Source organism: Garra rufa, chromosome 8 (genome assembly GCF_049309525.1).
Source record: "Garra rufa chromosome 8, GarRuf1.0, whole genome shotgun sequence".
Classification (NCBI taxonomy): domain Eukaryota; kingdom Metazoa; phylum Chordata; class Actinopteri; order Cypriniformes; family Cyprinidae; genus Garra; species Garra rufa.
In genome coordinates, this window is record NC_133368.1 from 46,720,357 (window position 1) to 46,739,290 (window position 18,934).

General features: G+C 30.5%; 1 protein-coding gene across 1 annotated transcript in view; it reads left to right on the forward strand.

Moving 5' to 3' along the window:
- Positions 1–18,934, forward strand: part of LOC141340217 (voltage-gated inwardly rectifying potassium channel KCNH7) — a 77,024-nt gene that overhangs the window by 32,707 nt on the left and 25,383 nt on the right. The window contains exons 8-11 of the mRNA XM_073845142.1: positions 3,813–4,065; positions 12,774–12,979; positions 13,065–13,149; positions 18,828–18,934. The exon at positions 18,828–18,934 is cut by the window's right edge and continues 109 nt beyond it. Coding sequence (XP_073701243.1) covers positions 3,813–4,065; positions 12,774–12,979; positions 13,065–13,149; positions 18,828–18,934 — 651 coding nt within the window. The remainder of the gene's footprint in view (positions 1–3,812; positions 4,066–12,773; positions 12,980–13,064; positions 13,150–18,827) is intronic.

Below are 18,934 nucleotides of genomic sequence, written 5' to 3' on the forward strand. Positions count from 1 at the left end.
TCTCTGAAATGCTATGTGCACATGTCATCACATCAGTGTAAATGTGTGAGTGTATGTACTGAAAGCAACACCTTTCTCTCTCCATGTCTGCCTCATATGAAATGGAATGACCTCGTCGCCCTGGGAAGAGCAGGAGGTATTTATATAAAGTCAGGACTCATCTTCATTCAGTCTCAGCTCTAGAGACTCTCATACACATCAGACTTTACTCAGTGCACGTTTAATACTCACCTTCAAAGTCTCTTAGCATGAAATGCAAAAAAAAAAAAGTTTCCAAAAAATATTGTTGGGCTGGGCGATATAACTCATGTTATCATGTTTTTGTAATTTTTTTTAACCATTTGGTATTATTTGATGTATATCTTTATATTTATTCTTGTAATACTGTCAAAAAAAATTTAAAATGTAATAAAATTTTAAAAATTACCAAAAAAACAAACTGTATATTTGATGCATATCTTAAAATTCATTTCTGTATATGTACACACACACATGCATATATAAATTATATATATATATATATTACAAATTTAAAAATAACTTCATCATAGCTTTCAAAAAATATATATTTTTGATCTGGGTGACAAGCATATTTTATTAAATTGTATTATGTTTGATGCATATCTTAATATTTATTTCTGTGACACTCTTTAGGAAAAAATTAAATAATAATAATAATGACCAAAAATATAATTTGATGTTATTTAATGTATATCTTTATATTTATTCTTGTGATACTGTCTCTAAATAAATAAATAAAAATTAATACAAATTTTAAAATGACCAAATAACAATTTTATTTAAAAATATATATATATATATATATATATTTGATGTATATTTTATGTTAATATTTATTTATTTTCTCTGTTATTTTAGGAAATAATAATAATAATAATAATAATAATGACCCAAAATATAACAAATATAAAATATTTAATATAAAATATAGCTTATTTTATTTTAAAATATTTTTCTGCCTTTACGATATTTGATGCATACCAAATACCAAATGTTACAAAATAAAAGAAAATACAATTAAAATAAAAAATAATGATGTAATATAGAGCATCAAAATCACAATAGCCAATATATTTTATTTCATAAAAAAAATGCTAATATTTGATGCATATCCTAATACTTATTCTTGTGATACTGTTTTTAGAAAACTAAACTAAAAAATACATAAAATAAAATTGTATAATAATAAAAAATACAAAAAACGCATGAAAATCATCAAAATATTGTACATTTCCAGCACAACCAAATACAATATATTGCAAATATCCAGTATATCGCCCAGCCATAGTTTATTTTAGGCTAGCATGAATTAACGTACGTTAAATGGGAGTCTATGGCACTCAATCTGATTGAGATGAGACTCAAAGATTAAAAGTTGTTCTTGTTAAAGCAAGTCTGCTGTTACAATGAAACTGAATCTGCTCTGTTGGCCATTATTGAACCCTCATTATTTCTTCTCTTTTAATTGATGATTGCTCTGCTAATATGAGCACAGTAATTGGCACTCGGAACATTAGTCTGTGTAGTTTAAAGTCTCTTTCTTGCCACTCTAACCGCATGAACACATTGGCAGAAACATCATAATGCAAAATAATTTCATTAGCAGCGGAAAAACACTCTCAACACCACGGCTCTGTTCCAAAACCAAACGAATTGTCACTTTTAATGCATCATAAAAGCGCTTCTGACATGAAGGCTATTCAAAAAGCCAGACGCCTCTTCTTTTGGACAAATTTTAAGGCTGCTTCATGTTTCCAAGACCATAATGCATTGCAAAAAGTGTATTTATAAGCAAAAATATTGCTCAGAGTACACTTTGAATCAGCAAAAATGCATTAAATTGATCAAAAGTGACAGCAAAGACATTTATAATGTCTCAAAAGACTTCTGTTTCTAATAAATGCTGTTCTTTTGAACTTTCCATTCATCAAACAATCCTGAAAAATAAAATGTATCCTGGTTTTTACAAAAATATGTTTTCAACAGTAATAATAATCAGAAATCTTTCTTGAGCAGCAAATAAGCTTATTAAAATGATTTCTGAAGGATCATGTGATGCTGAAGACGAGTAATAATCACATCTCATCACAGGAATAAATTACATTTTAATATATACAGTCAAGCCCAATATTATTCATACCCCTGGCAAATTCTGACTTAAAGTTACTTTTATTCAACCAGCAAGATTTTTTTGAATGGAAATGACAATTCTTCCAAAAGATAATAAGACGATGTACAAGAGGCAACATTGTGGAAAAAAAATATTTCTCAGCTTTTATTTACATTTGAACAAAAAGTGGCATGTGCAAAATTATTCATACCCTTTGCAAACTGTCACAGTCTATGGGAAAATCCAAAGTTCTATACCATTCCAAATAGTCCAAGCTGTTCTAAAGCATCTTAATTACCCTGATTCATTGGGAACAGCTGTTTTAATCAACTCAACAGATGAAAAACAGAAGCTCTCTGCTGTTGGTTTGTGGACAGTCATGGCTAAGACAAAGGAGCTCACTGAGGACCTGCGGCTGCATATTGTGGCTGCTCACTAGTCAGGAAAGGGCTATAAGACCATATCTAAATGTTTTGAAGTTCCAGTGGCTACAGTGCAAAGTATTTTATTAAAAATTCAAGACGTTACACATTGTGAAAAATCACCGCCAAGGCCATCCTGATGAATCTGGGCTCTGCTGGTGGCAACATCTGAAGGCAGACAGTCCAACAGACACTGCACACCGCTGGGTTGCACGGACACAGACCAAGGAGGACACCACTTCTCCAGATAAGGCACACAAAAGCCCGCTTGGCCTTTGCAAACGATCATCTGGACCAAGAAGATGACTTCTGGTCTTCTGTTTTATGGTCAGATAAAACAAAAATTGAATTGTTTGGCCACAATGATGTAGCCTTCATTTGGCGTAAAAAAAGAAGAAGCTTTTAACCCTAAGAACACCATCCCCACTGTCAAACATGGTGGTGGGAACCTAATGTTTTGGGGGTGTTTTTCAGCCGGTGGACCAGGGAAACTAATCACAGTGAACGGCAAAATGAAAAAGGAGCAATACATCAAAATTCTCAATAACAACATCAGGCAGTCTGCAGAGAAACTTGGCCTTGGGCACCAGTGGACATTTCAGCACGACAACGACCCAAAACACACAGCAAAAGTGGTGAAGAAAAGGTTAGCAAACAAAAACATTACCGTTCTGCAGTGGCCCAGCCAGAGTCCTGACTTAAATCCAATTGAGAATCTGTGGAGGGAGCTAAAGATCAGGGTGATGGCAAGGAGACCCTCCAACCTGAAAGAGTTGGTGCTCTTCACTAAAGATGAATGGGCAAAAATACCAGTGGAGACATGCAATTATAGGAAGTGTCCGATTGCTGTAACAGCCAATAAAGGCTTTTCTATTGATTATTGAAAAGTGTATGAATAATTCTGGACATGCCACTTTTTGTTCAAATGTAAATAAAAGCTGAGAAAAAAACTTTCCACAATGATGCCTCTTGTACATCGTCTTATTATCTTTTGGGAGAAGCCTGTGTCATTCCGGTCAAAAAAAAAAATTGCTGGTTGAATAAAAGTAACTTTAAGTCAGACTTTTTATTGCATTTTTGATCAAATAAATGCAGCTTTGTAAGGCAGTAAGACTGCTCTCTATGTTTTGGAACAGAGCCTGTAACATTACATAATAACAGAGAGTGTAATTGTAGATAATGTCTGCATTTATGTACTTGCTTTAATCTTCAGTGATGGAAATGATAGTGTGATTTTCACCTTAAGCGTCTCTCCACAGGTCTTAAAAGGCTTTCCCGAGTGTTTACAGGCAGATATTTGTCTTCATCTGAACGACAGCCTCCTTCAGGGATGTAAGGCTTTCAGAGGTGCGACTCAAGGATGTCTGCGCGCTCTCGCCATACGCTTCAAAACCACCCATGCTCCTCCTGGAGATACGCTTGTGCACTGCGGGGACGTCCTCACCGCGCTCTACTTCCTGTCTCGAGGATCCATCGAGATTCTCAAGGATGACATTGTGGTGGCCATTCTGGGTAAGAGAGCATGGGCTTGTTCTAAAGGGAGCACTAAAGGAAAATAACAGATGAAAATGCAAGATTAAGTTTAATTAGATATGTGACCCTGGACCACAAAACCGGTCTTATCTTAAAACAGGCATATTTATAGCAAAAGCCAACAATACATTGTATGGGTCAAAATGATCCATTTTTCTTTTATGCCAAAAATCATTAGGATATTAAGTAATGATCATGTTACATGAAGATATTTTGTAAATGTCCTATATAAAAACTTAATTTTTGATTAGTAATATGCATTGCTAAGAACTTTATTTAGACAAGTGATTTTCTCAATTATATTTAGATTTTTTTGCACCCTCAGATTCCAGATTATCAAATATTGTCCTATCCCAACAAACCATACATCAATGGAAAGCTTATTTATTAATTTTCATCTTAAATAAACCTTAATAAAAAAACTAAAAATATTAATGAAAACTCATAATAATAATAATAATAATAATAATAATAATAATAAAATTAAATTAAATAGTAATTTAAATTTAAAAAATGTAAAAAAAACTTGCCAAGGCATAATTCTCACTTTAATTTAATTTAATGTATTAAAATCTATCTAACTCAAACTTAAAAAAAAGACAATGATAATAAAATTACAAATAATAATAAATAATGATCAAATAAAAAGTGCACAAGGAAGCACTAAAGAAAAGATGACATAAGAAGCAATGCAAGCTTGAGTTCAATTATATATTCTAGAAATAATTGGACAAAATATTTATTGTTAAAATGAACAAATTAAATAAATCAATTAAAAAACATATAATACTAATAATATAACAATATTAAATAATAGTAAGATTTTTAAATAATGGTAAATATTAAAGTAAATAAAACTAAAAAACTTGCCATCCATCTATCTTAGCAATATAATTTAATTACAAAAATAATAGCTTTGATATTTGATAAATATCCTACTACTTATTCTTTTAATACTGTTTACAAAAACTAATAATAATATTATAATAAATAATATTTTACAGTTTTAAATAATAAAACATATATATTTTAACTTAAAATAAAATATAAAAATTGCCAAAACATAATTTATTAAATGATAACAAATTCTCATATTAATTTAGTTTAACTTAAAGTACTTAAATAACTGAAATAAAAATAAAATACAACTATAAATAGACATAAAACTGTTTCAAGATATAAATATATATATATATATATATATATATAGATAGATAGATAGATAGATAGATAGATAGATAGATAGATATATATCTTTAATATGCACTTATATGTTGATATAGTTTTATTAATTTTTATTTTTAGGTTTAGTTTGAGTTATAATTTTAGTATCAACTTGGAAACTTGCTGAAATAAAATAAGTTTTTAATTTTTTTATATTTTATTTTAAGTTTTAGGAATACATTTTTTATGTCTAGAAGTTATGTCTGTAAAGTTGAAGTTTTTATTAATTTTTTTTTTTTTTTTTACATTTTATTTACAGTTTTCCATTTTACTTTTATACATTTTTTATTTCAGCTTTAGTTTTTATTTTTCTATTTTACTTTAAGTAGTTTTGTTGCTTTTTTGTCATTTTCATCATTTTGTTTTTGTTGATATAGTTTTATTAATTTTTATTTCAGGTCTAGTTTGAGTTATAAATGTATTCTCAACTTGGAAACTAGCTAAAATTAAAAAATGTATTTTATATTTTTTATTTAACGTTTTAGGAATGTCATTTTTTTTATGTCTGCAAGTTATGTCATGTCTGTGAAGTTAAAGTTTTTATTATTTTTTATACATTTTATTTCAGTTTTAGTTTTCAACTATCCATTTCCATTTGTATCTTTATCTTTATATAATATATATGTGACCCTGGACCACAAAACCAGTCATAAGGTTAAATTTGACAAAACTGATATGTATACATCATATGAAAGCTCAATAAATAAGCTTTCCATTGATGTATGATTTGTTATGATAGGACAATATTTGGCCGAGATACATCTATTTGAAAATCTGTAATCTGAGGGTGCAAAAAAAAATCAAAATACTGAGAAAATCACCTTTAAAGTTCTCCAAATTAAGTTCTTAACAATGCATATTACTAATCAAAAATTACTTTTTTATATATTTATAGAAGGAATTTCACAAAAAATCTTCATGGAACATGATCTTTACTTAATTTCCTAATGATTTTTGGCATAAAAGAAAAATCAATAATTTTGACCCATACAATGTATTTTTGGCTATTGCTACAAATATACCCCAGCGACTTAAGACTGGTTTTGTGGTCCAGGGTCACATATTATATATATATAATTTTTTTTCCTGTTGCTATTAGAAGAACATTCAAAGAGTAAATATCTTATAACTGTAAATTAAACATCCCCATCTTAGATATTTAATTAAGGAATCATTTTTTCACTTACAAATGACTATTTTAATCAGAGGTGGGCTATTTTTAAAACCATGCATAATTATCTCTCACTGTGCTCTTTGTTTCTCATGATGGATGTTTTAGAGAAAGACAGCAGTGTGCAGTATCTGTTTGCAGAAAGCGGCCTGCAGACATTAGTGCGTCACAGCCGTGTCCTGTGTAGGACTCTCTGTCTGGACGTGTTGTTTACCGATGCGGCGGTTAGCAATGGGCACACGCTGTATCTCTCCCAGTGGACAGATGTGCCATTGTCCTTACAAGCTTAAACACAGAGAGCCGAGGAGCCTGACTCCTGAAACCTATACATTACTGTTCTCTCAGTTAAATGTCAAACAGATGAGCTTATTCTAAAACAAGCCTGGGTTTCTGGATTGTGTTGAATCCGTGTCTGATAAGAAGAGGTTTCTGACATTTCTATTAAGTGGCTCCCGCTGGATGTGTTTGGCATCTTCAAAGCGCTCACTGCAAAGACTCAAAGCTGGACTGAGCTTTTTATAGCATATAGATTGCAACTGAACATGAAAGAACAAAACAGCTATAGATTGTGGCTGATCCGAATGGACTGAATGCTAGATTACTAGCAGTGGTTGACCATATGGGTTTTTCAATGGCAGATGCTAATCCTGATAATTCGATTATGGCTGGTATGTGATATAAGGATATAGGGTAATACAATTTAATTAAAACAAATTAGATGCACACAATCACTACCACTCAAAGCTGGGGTCAGTATGTTTTTTAAATAAATTATTACTTTAAATTGATCAAACATTTACATGTTACAAAAAAAATATTTCATAACCAATGTTGTTTCATAGAGATACTATAACATTTCTTATTAATATGTTTAATTACATTTTATTGTATTTTTTTAATTTTAATTCTAATCTAGTTTTAGAAAATGTATTGTTTTATAATGTCTAAAAGTTTTTATGTTTGTATTTTTTGTTGTTATTTTTAATTTCAGTTTTAGTTTTCCATTTTCAATTTTTAATTTCCTTTTTACTTAAAGCAGATTGGTTGTGTTTTTGTCTTTTGTCTGAAGTTTTTTCTTTTCTTTTTTTATACCTTTTTTATTTAAGTTTTAGTTTTACTTTATAGTATAGTTATGCTATACAATTTCCATTTTACTTAAAGTAGATTAGTTGTGTTTTTGGAAACTAGCTGAAATAAAATGTATTTTTTAATATATATATATATATATATATATATATATATATATATATATATATTTTTTTTTTTTTTAGGATTTTTTTAATGTCTACAAGTTGTTATGTGTGTGAAGTTTTTTTTTAATTTAGTTTTCAATTTTCCATTTCCATTTTACTTAAAGTAGATTTGTCACGTTTTTGTTATTTGTATCTTTTTTTCATTTTTTTTTTTTTTAATGATGTTGATATAGTTTTATACATTTTTTTTTTTTCATTTTTAGTTTGAGTTATAATTTTAGTATAAACTTGGAAACTTGCTGAAATAAAATAGTTTTTAAGTTTTTGTAATATTTTATTTTAAGTTTTAGGAATTTTTTTTAATGTCTACAAGTTATGTCTGTGAAGTTAAAGGTTTTTTAATTTAATTTATTTTTATACATTTTTTATTTCAGTTTTAGGTTTCAGTTTTCAATTTTCCATTTCCATTTTATTTAAAGTATTTTATAGATTTTATTTAAAGTTTTAGAAATGTTTTCTTTTTAAACGTTAAACTATTTTTAATGTCTGCAAGTTATGTCTGTGAAGGTAAAAATTTTTATTAATTTTTATTTATTTTTTTATACATTTTTATTTCAGTTTCAGTTATACTTTTCCATTTCCATTTTACTTTGATACATTTTTTATTTCAATTTTTATTTCATTTTACTTAAAGTAGATTTGTGGCGTTTTTGTCATTTGTATCTTTTTTTAATATGTTGATATAGTTTATAAGTTTATAGTTTTATTAATTTTTACTTCAGGTTTAGTTGCCCTGGGAACTAGCTGAAATAATATAAAATATATAATATATATATATATATATATATATATATATATATATATATATATATATATATATATATATATATATATAGTTTTAGGAATTTAATATTTTTAATGTCTACAAGTTAAAGTAAAGTAAATACATTTTTATTTCAATTTTAGTTAGAATTGTTCATTTCCATGTCACTTTTTCTGTAATTTTGTTGCATTTTTGTCATTTTAAGTGTTTTCTTTTTTAATAGGTTTATTCAGTTTTAGTCATTTTTATTTCAGGTTTAATTTGAGTTATACTTTTTCTATCAAAAATAAATCAAGAAAAATACAAAATGAAAATGAGAAAATGTTGGCTTGAAAGCTAGCTGAAAAAAAAATACATATTTTTTATTTTATTTTATTTCAAGTGCATAAATTTTATTTTTTTATTTACTATAATAAACAGCAAAAAATTATAATTTAAACATAAAAACACTTACTGACTCCAAAATTTGAAGAGTGCCGTATATCCACTTAATTTAAATTATTATTTACATATAATTCCCAAATTTCACTATTTTTTATTTTCTTTTTAAATTCTAAAATTTTTAAAAATTGCCAGTCAATGTGTCAAAATAGATATCATGAAATGAAAATGTAAGGTTAAGTCAAAAGCATTGCATTGTGGGATACAATATTAGTAGTAGCAGCAACAAAATACCTTAAAGCAATTCAAGTCACTCAGTGCCCATTTTGGTAATGACCTCAGTGGCTTTTCAGTCATATTTCCATCTGTATAAATAGGGAAAGATGAAAACCAATCAAATTTTGCAATAATATCATAAATTGTGTTGCTAAATCTCTCTCATAATAGATAATGCACATGCATGCTGTAAAACAGGACTGTCTTTAGCAACAATATTAAGCGTTCTGATATCTCCAAATCAATGCACACTAATAATCTGCATACTGCACAAATAGTAAGAGTACAAAGATAGTATTTTATTCCAAACACAATCTTCCAGTCATTTGTTTGTGTGCCGAAAGCAAACCCCTAGTGTTGTGTAAAACACAAACCGTACTTTAACCTAAGCTTACCATGTGCAGTTAATGGCAACAATAATTAGCCAGCACTTTTCATCCTGAAGTCAGAGAGCCAGCGTGTGTCTGACAGGTGTTTCTGAACTCGAACGCCGTTTAAAAGCACAGTTTTTTCATCAGATGAATACTCGCCGGCTGATCCGGTGACATAATAGGGTCAAAACAAAGAATGACGCAGACGGCCGCGGGGAAGAAGTTCTCAAAGCGACTATTTATGCTGAAATGCCGTCGAACTCGTGTTGAACCCTGAACGTTCGTTTAATAATGTTCTCGGGATGCATTAAAAAGAGAAAGCGCTTCTCATCTCTCGTCTCCCGCAATGCTTTGTGTCTGCTTCTTCACGGTGAGATATAGAGAGGTGTCAGATCCCTCATCAACAGCTGTGTCAGGCGTTTTAGCCGATTGAGCTGAATGTCACCTGCAGCTCGCTCACGTCTCTCTTATTTAAAGCAGAATCGCTCCGAGGGCCTGACATTTAGCCGGAGAGCTGGCCAGCTGAGAGCCCACTGATTTTAGAGATAAACTATAACTTGAATGAACTTTGGTGCAGTATTTCGGTGAAGTTTTTGGCATTTTATAATAGACTACGATTAGGGAAAATGTCAAATTAAAATAAAGTACTTTTGCATTTACTGAAAGAAACAGCAGCGCTTGCAAAAGTAAAGGCTGAGGGACACTACCATTTCTTTGTATTAAGACACTGAAGAAAATTCAGCTTTGATCACAGGAATAAATTACATTTTAACATACACTACTGCTCAAAAGTTTTAAGAAGTTTCTTATGCTCATCAAGGTTGTGTTCATTTGATCAAAAATACAGAAAAAATAATAATATTGTGAAAAATTACTACGATGTAAAACTGTTTTTCTATATTAATAAAAATACAAATTTACAGCATTTATTTAAAATAGAACTACTACCTACTAAAATTAATAACTCTTTAATGGTCACGCAATAATAGTGACACAGTTCAAATAAAAATTGCAATGTTTAGTTTTTGTTTTTGGCATAAAATACCTACAATATTACTAAAATAACTAAACGTAAACTAAAATAAAAATGATTAAAAATATATATAGACATATTACTACTAAACTAGCAGACTGCTTTCTAGTGCTCACACAATAATAGTGACAGTAATAATGCTCGTTATTGCAAAAAAAAAGAAAAAAAGAATGTATTTTCATTTTCTATTTCACGTTTGCCTTTTTTTTTATATATTGGCTGTCTTGCCTCGAGATGCAGTAAAAATGTAATGTCTAATCACCAACTTAATTATTATTATTTTTTTAATTTTAACAAAGACCATGCATTGTTATCAGTAAAAATTAATATGAAAATTAAATCATTTCGGCACATATTTTGCATACAGTTTTCTATAATGAAGCTGTTAATCATATAGGTTTTCATTTTTGTAATTTAATTGATTTATTTTAAAATGGACAGAAAATACCTTCCATATTAAAAGTTAAACTGAAAAGTGAAACTGAAAGTACTGGAAGGATTTTTGTATGGTTTCAGTTTTCGATTTCTCAGAAAACAAGACATAAAGTCTTCATTTTGCATCTCAAGCAAATGTATCTTGCTTTAAGGAAGTTTAAATATTTGTACTGGAAAACAAGACAGAGATACAGAGAAAGATGTTGATTTTTCATTAATGACTTTATGAATTAAAGACTTTCTGCTTGGATGTAAGACCTTTTTTAAGCTCGGATTTGTGAAAGGGAAAATTAAGATGTTTTAAGGTGAGATACTACAGGTGAATAGGGTTAAAAAAACTAATAGTTATCACCTCACTTACCTAGTTAATGGATTACATTGATAATTGCAAACATTTTTTGTTTTACACGATTTATAAAATCTAAGGTATAAATATGCAAATGAGGCATTATTTAGTGAAATATGCACTAATTTGCATACATTTCTAGTACAGAAATCTAAACACTGGATGAAGTTTCAAAATCCTTGTTTAATTTTTTTGACATATTAGAGTCAAATGTTTTTACAGAGGGAATATGGGGTAACTCATTTTGTCACTCCATAATTCAGAAAAAGCTTAGAACAGACCGAAAACAAAATATTTTTCACCATCTATGAGGGGATTCTTGTATAAAATCAAGCAAATTATATGTGACCCTGGACCACAAAACCAGTCTTAAGTCGCTGGGGTATATTTGTAGCAATAGCCAAAAATACATTGCATGGGTCAAAATTTTTGATTTTTCTTTTATGCCAAAAATCATTAGGAAATTAAGTAAAGATCATGTTCCATGAAGATTTTTTGTAAAATTCCTACTGTAAATATATCAAAATGTAATTTTTGATTAGTAATATGCATTGTTAAGAACCTAATTTGGACAACTTTAAAGGTGATTTTCTCAGTATTTTGATTTTTTTCCACCCTCAGATTCCTGATTTTCAAATAGATGTATCTCGGCCGAATATTGTCCTATCCTAACAAACCATATACCAATAGAAAGCTTATTTATTAAGCTTTCATATGATGTATAAATCTCAGTTTTGTGAAATTTAACCTTATGACTGGTTTTGTGGTCCAGGGTCACATATATGAACAAATTCCTCTGTGAAAACCTTAAAGATATAGACAGGAATAAAAATGTAAAGTTTGGTGTGTGTAAGTGCTACTGAAGTGGAGATATTTGGCTCAGTCTAGGAGGAAAAAAAAATCTTTTTGAGAAAACGGCCTTTAAAAAGATGTATTGTAATTGAAATCTGTTGACACGGATAGATAAAGTGCTATAAAAGAAACACTTAACAGTGTCTTTTGGATGTTTTCTTTCCACTAGTCTGAAAAAACACTTTATGAAACACCAAAAAGCCCCAAATCTTAAACTTGAACTGTTTTTGCCTGAAGTGTCTCCCCTTAAGATGAATGAACCCTTCAAAGAAATGCAAGAACAACTAGTTGTTTTTCAATGAGAACAGAGAACAGAGCATATACTATTATCTGACATCATCCGATTCATAATCTCCACAGAGATAATCCGCATTCACAGATTCTGACCTAAACTCACCCTGCTTGCATAGACACACTTATAAAGACACAATTAACAACTGAAATCCCATGTGCTATCCTATGCACACAGACAGATCTATGAGACACAGCAGTTGTGCATTTAATCCAACATTTGTCCAAACATATCATGCATCTGTTTTCTAGAGTTATATGTCAAACCTGTATTTGTCCTTTGTTCTTCAGGTAAGAATGACATATTTGGAGAGATGATCCACCTGTACGCGAAGCCCGGTAAGTCGAATGCAGATGTGCGAGCGCTCAGCTACTGCGACCTGCACACCATCCAAAGAGAGGAGCTTCTGGAGGTTTTGGATATGTATCCAGAGTTCGCTGACTACTTCCTCACCAATCTGGAGCTCACCTTTAACCTACGGGAAGAGAATTCAAAGGTCCTTCCGTCAACAGCTAGATATTATACATACAAAATAGATTCAATTAAAACATTGTTGTGTGTTTTTGGGATCTTGTGCTCAGGCCACTTATTCACAAGCCAGTGATTCAGATGGAGAGGAGACCAAGAGCCGAAGGAAGATCTCCTTTAAACGGAAACCATCCCAAGGTGAATATGATCTGTTTAGTAATTATATTACGCAACGCCACTGTTGCAGGAACTTATCTCTTAGTTTTTTACATTTTTAATCATACTCATCAATAGCTGCATTTCTTTAATTAAAAAAAATACAGTAAAAACAGCAATATCGTAGAATATTATTACAACTCCAAATAACTTTTTTTCTATTTGAATAAATTTTAAAATGTAATTTATTCCTGTGATCAAAGCTGAATTTTAAGCATCATCACTCCAGTCACATGATCCTTTACAAGTCATTCTAATATGTGACCCTGGACCGATATGACAATATTATCGACGATGTCTTGTAAGTATCGCAATGTCGATGTCAACAGTCAGGTAACAGACGATTATCGATACTATCGAGGAAAAAAATGCAAGAAAGAAGTAATTTTTTTATAGTAGGATGGTTGGGAATCGAAAAGCTATTTTTGGAAAATAAAGCTATTTTTGAAAAGCTGTTTTGGAAATCAGATGGTTAAGGTCAGGAATCGAATTTGTTGGTATAAAATTAAATTTCGATTTAGTTTCTTCATTTCTGTATGCGCATTTAATGTGATTTTAAACTGGAAGAAGATGGAAATAGAACTCACTTCTGCACTCGTGCACTGTTTTCGGTGCTGCGCACAAAGCCACAAAAAGCCACCTTTCATGTATGTGAAAAGTGGACTGAGCTCATTCTAGCATTCTTAGACATTCTAATGGACAAATACACACATAATTAAATCAAAATATCCAATAAATACAATTGGTTATGTCTTAGTTGAATGTAAAGAGTTGAGAAAGAAAACAAGGGTGTATTGGATTCGTGCATTAACATCAGCTGCTGTCATTAATGTTTCTCAAAGAACAAAAGAAAAGAAAATCTCTTCACTAAATCACTTTTGTAGCCTCAGTCTTTATTTTATTTGCCTGTTGTCCGGCATTGACTACTATAATGGCAACGTGCATTTGTGAATGCAATTATTTCGGAAATGCGTTCACATCATCAACTGCACGTTTCTAAATATTTATTTAAACACACTGTATAATGATGAAAAACCACAAACATGACAGTTATACGCAAATTCCTTCACAGCCTATACAGCGCACATAGTGTCCTATTTTTAAACAGTGCATAATTATATATAATTAAGCTGAGATGGAGCACTATACATTTTTAATTCTTTTGCAACAAAGCTATAAAGTTTTCTTGCAAACGGATGAAGACAAATATATAGTGCTATTTAGCTCACCTCTCAACATGCACGCGTTTGGAGTTTCAGAGTTGGCTGTTGTGTTTTGATTAATAAAATAAAAATTCTAAAAATTCTAAAAAATTCTAAATTTAACTTATTCATGCTTATAAATGCAGCAGTTATTTTTATTTTGTTATTAACCGGCCAAAAGAGGCCTCCTCTGAACTATAGTTGGCTACCAGAAAAAAAAAAAAAGAATTACCTTTTTGCCCTAGAATTCGTTTTTAATCCCTGATTTTAGTCAATCATGATACATACCAAATACATTATAGCTTGACTACAAGTTTGAAAACAATGTTACAATTGTAATTAAATTCAATTTGAAATTAACCTTGCAATAAAATTGGGTTCTATTATTTTTCCTCAACATTTCTCCTCACAAAACGAAATTCATTTCAAACACAAATTTGATGAGAAGAGAATGAATTAATTAATAGCAACACCAACATAACAGCAAAGCTGATGTTTTCTGTTAGTTTAAGCACAAAGAAAAGTAAAACCAACGGTTATCGATAAGATATTTTTTGCATATCACTCAGCCCTACCTGGACCACAAAATCAGTCTTAAGTAGCATGGGTAAATTTGTAGAAATAGCCAACAATACATTGTATGGGTCAAAATGATCAATTTTTCTTTTATGCCAAAAATCATTAGGATATTAAGTGAAGATCATGTTCCATGAAGATATTTTGATTAGTAATATGTGACCCTGGACCACAAAACCAGTCTTAAGTCGCTGGGGTATATTTGTAGCAATAGCCAAAAATACATTGCATGGGTCAAAATTATTGATTTTTCTTTTATGCCAAAAATCATTAGGAAATTGAGTAAAGATCATGTTCCATTTAGATTTTTTGCAAAATTCCTACTATAAATATATCAAAATGTAATTTTTGATTAGTAATATGCATTGTTAAGAACTTAATTTGGACAACTTTAAAGGTGATTTTCTCAGTATTTAGATTTTTTTGGCACCCTTAGATTCCAGATATTCAAACAGATGTATCTCGGCCAAATATTGTCCTATCCTAACAATCCATATATCAATAGAAAGCTTATTTATTGAACTTTCATATGATGCATACATCTCAGTTTTGTAAAATGTAACCTTATGACTGGTTTTGTGGTCCAGGGTCACATATGCATTGCTAAGAAAACAATTTGAAAAATTTTAATTTGATTTAGTCAGTATTTTGATATTTTTGCACCCTCAGATTCCAGATTTTCAAATAGTTGTATCTCAGCCAAATATTGGCCTATCCTAACAAACCACACATCAATAGAAAAAAATATTTATTTGGCTTTCATAAGATATATAAATCTCAATTAAAAAAAAAAGGACCCTTATGACTGGTTTGTGGTTCATGGTCACATATGCTCATTTGCTGCTCAGAAAACATTTATTAATATGATATAAATATATAATAAATAGATAATAAAATAAAATAAAATAAAATCTTTTACTGACCCCAAAACTTTTGAACAGTGTTATCTATACATATACTGAATAAGCATTCTTTCAGTATACATTTTTTTTTTTTTACAGCTGTAATCATGATTGAACATCTATATCTCTGGTGAGCTCTTAAAACACTGTGGGGACGTTTTAAAACTATTTACGTGGAAAACACTTAACATGGCTTAAATGCATTACTACAACCACCAGGGAGACCAAATTGAGGGTCATAAAAACAATCTACTCTGTAGTCCAAGGAGAAAGACAATATTTTTTATGTGAAGTGCTATTGACCTCATAGATGCCTATTAAGGAAACGGCTCAACGCTGCTTAATGTACTGAGACAGTGACCGGACAGACCATTTTGTTTTTGCACCTCACTGATCATAAACACTCTCTCTGAGCCCTGTGCTAAAACAATGACTAGTGAAAAGTACATCTCTATAATTCTTAATGACTTTGCCATGTAGACAGTGTTTAGATTGTTTAATATTTGTATTTTCATACTTGGAAACATGACAAATCACATATACATGTTTACATAGCTCCTATAAAGAGGCAACAAGCCCTTGTCCCAGTGTTGTTTTTGACAACCATCTTAGATTTAGTCTTAGTCTTAGTCTTTTGGACTAAAATGCTTCTTAGTTTTAGTCAACTTTTAGTCACTTCTATATGTGATAGTTTTAGTCCAATTTTAGTCGACGAAAAGTCAAAAAGGTTTTAGTCTAGTTTTAGTCAAAAAAGGGAAAAAAGTAGTCTTTTAACAAATTAATGTAGGTCAGTAAGTATTTTGCTGTTGGGTAGTGTCACTTATAAGTTCTGAAAATAGCAGATCTATAGTTCAACACAATGTGAGCTTCCGGATCGACTATTTTCACCAATAATTACAATAATGAAGGAATGTTTTAGAACATAAAAGACAAACAAGGATGGAATGCTAAAACGGCTTGCCATACTAGTATAACAAAGAGTATTTAATGCTAAAACGGCTTGCCATAGCGTCAGATACTTTTTAAGTTTTAATTGGCATGCACAATAAGCGGAAATGTCATGCATTTTAAACGTCTGACGGACCACCCACTAACATTTTCGTCTATTCACGTCTCGTCAACGAAAACTCACACACGTCTCCTCATGTTTTAGTCATCAACGAGCCATTTTTTATCTCGTCATCGTCTCGTTATCGTCATGAAAAAAAGTGGCGTCAACGAAATGATTTCGTCATCGTCATCGTTGACGAAAACAACACTGCCTTGTCCGACATGTTTTTAATGGCAAAGTGGCTATATTTCATTTTGTTTTATTAGGTTAATTTAGACATTTGTTTTGTTCAATTCACAATTTAGTTTTTTAATATAACGACCAAGCGGCCAGTAAGTTATATTTTTGATCAATTTAGCCTTCTCAAATCAACACGACTTGCTTAAAATAATGTCTGTAGATAAAAAAACAAACACTTAACGCATTTCACAATATTAATTCAAACATTTAACATAGACAAATGTGCGCTATTAGGTGCATAAGTGTTTTTGCGGAGAGTGAAAGCTGAAGCACACTTGATGCATGAAGGCGAAAGCGCCAGCTTTCTTAAAAAGACTTAAAAAACATCTTCAATTTTGCTCATAATAGTAAGAGTACATAATTCTACACTGTAAAGGGTCTGCTTTTATTTGTGTCCACACAATATTAACAAAACGTTGTGCTTTTGTTAAATAAAGAAAACAAACAGGATGCGCTTTTTGCCGTCTCGGTCCTGAGTGCTTCATAAAAATGAACCGAAACTCAGCGAATACTTCACAGACATTATGAAAATATATATGGCAGATTTAAAATTAGTACTTTAAAATGAAATAATTCAAATCGAAAACAAAAACTCTTTCATTATGTAATCTGTAAAGATGCATTTCTCTCTAAAGGCTCGTTCAATGAGGAATTTGCTTTTATTTGTGTCCACACAATATTAACAAAACATTGTGCTTTTGTCAAATAAAGAAAACAAACAGGATGTGCTTTTTGCCGTCTCGGTCCTGAGTGCTTCACAAAAATGAACCGAAACTCAGTGAATACTTCACAGACATTATGAAAATATATATGGCAGATTTAAATTAGTACTTTAAAAATGAAATAATTTAAAACAAAAACTTTCATTATGTAATCCGTAAAGATGCATTTCTCTCTAAAGGCTCGTTCAATGAGGAGACGGTGAGTCTGAAACATCCACTGCAAAACTGACTCAGAAAACACTAGTTTCTTAATAATTCAAATATCGATGAAATGAATGAATGAATAAGATTTACGTCATAATATTTTAATAAAGTCAAAATTACAATAATAAAATTGCACGTAAAAGTGAAAATTCCACTTACTCCTTCAAAAAAAAACAAAAAAACAAAAAAAAAACCTGTCATTCTTCACATTTAACCTAAAAAACAACAATCAAAACTTTTATCATAAAATTGATTTTGCATATGGGCCCATGGCAGACTTGCTATGCCACTGCTAGAGATAATGCTTTATAAATGATGAATTTACTATTTACGAATGCTTAACTAATGGTTCATAGCCTGCAGTTATTATAAAGTGTTACTGTTTTGGTTAATATTAAATTAACATTTAGGGTTTGAACCGGACCATAAATATAATTTAATATGTATTTTTTTAGTATGATCTGAAGTGAAAATTCAAATCTCATATTATAGCTATATAATCTATAAAGTTAAATTAAGTTACTTGTTTTTCATATTATGGCTATATAATATATTACAATTAATTTTGGTTTAAAATGTAAGGTTTGGTAAACATTTGGCTATAACAAAGTTGATCCAAAGTATATATTTTTTTCAATGTACTCTGAAATTATACCCGAAGCTCTTTCTGATTAAAAACATGTTCAGACAGTGTTGTTGTTTTCCATGGAGCCTGTTCCAGAATTGATCTCAAGTATGTCTTGTACCTCTGATCGTCCCGCAGGAGGAAGCCTGAAGGAAACGGACAGCGAGTGCAGGAAGGAGCGGCGAGAGTCTCGTCTCAGCTCTAAGAGAAGCTCAGAGGACCGTCACACCTCCAGAGAGGAACAG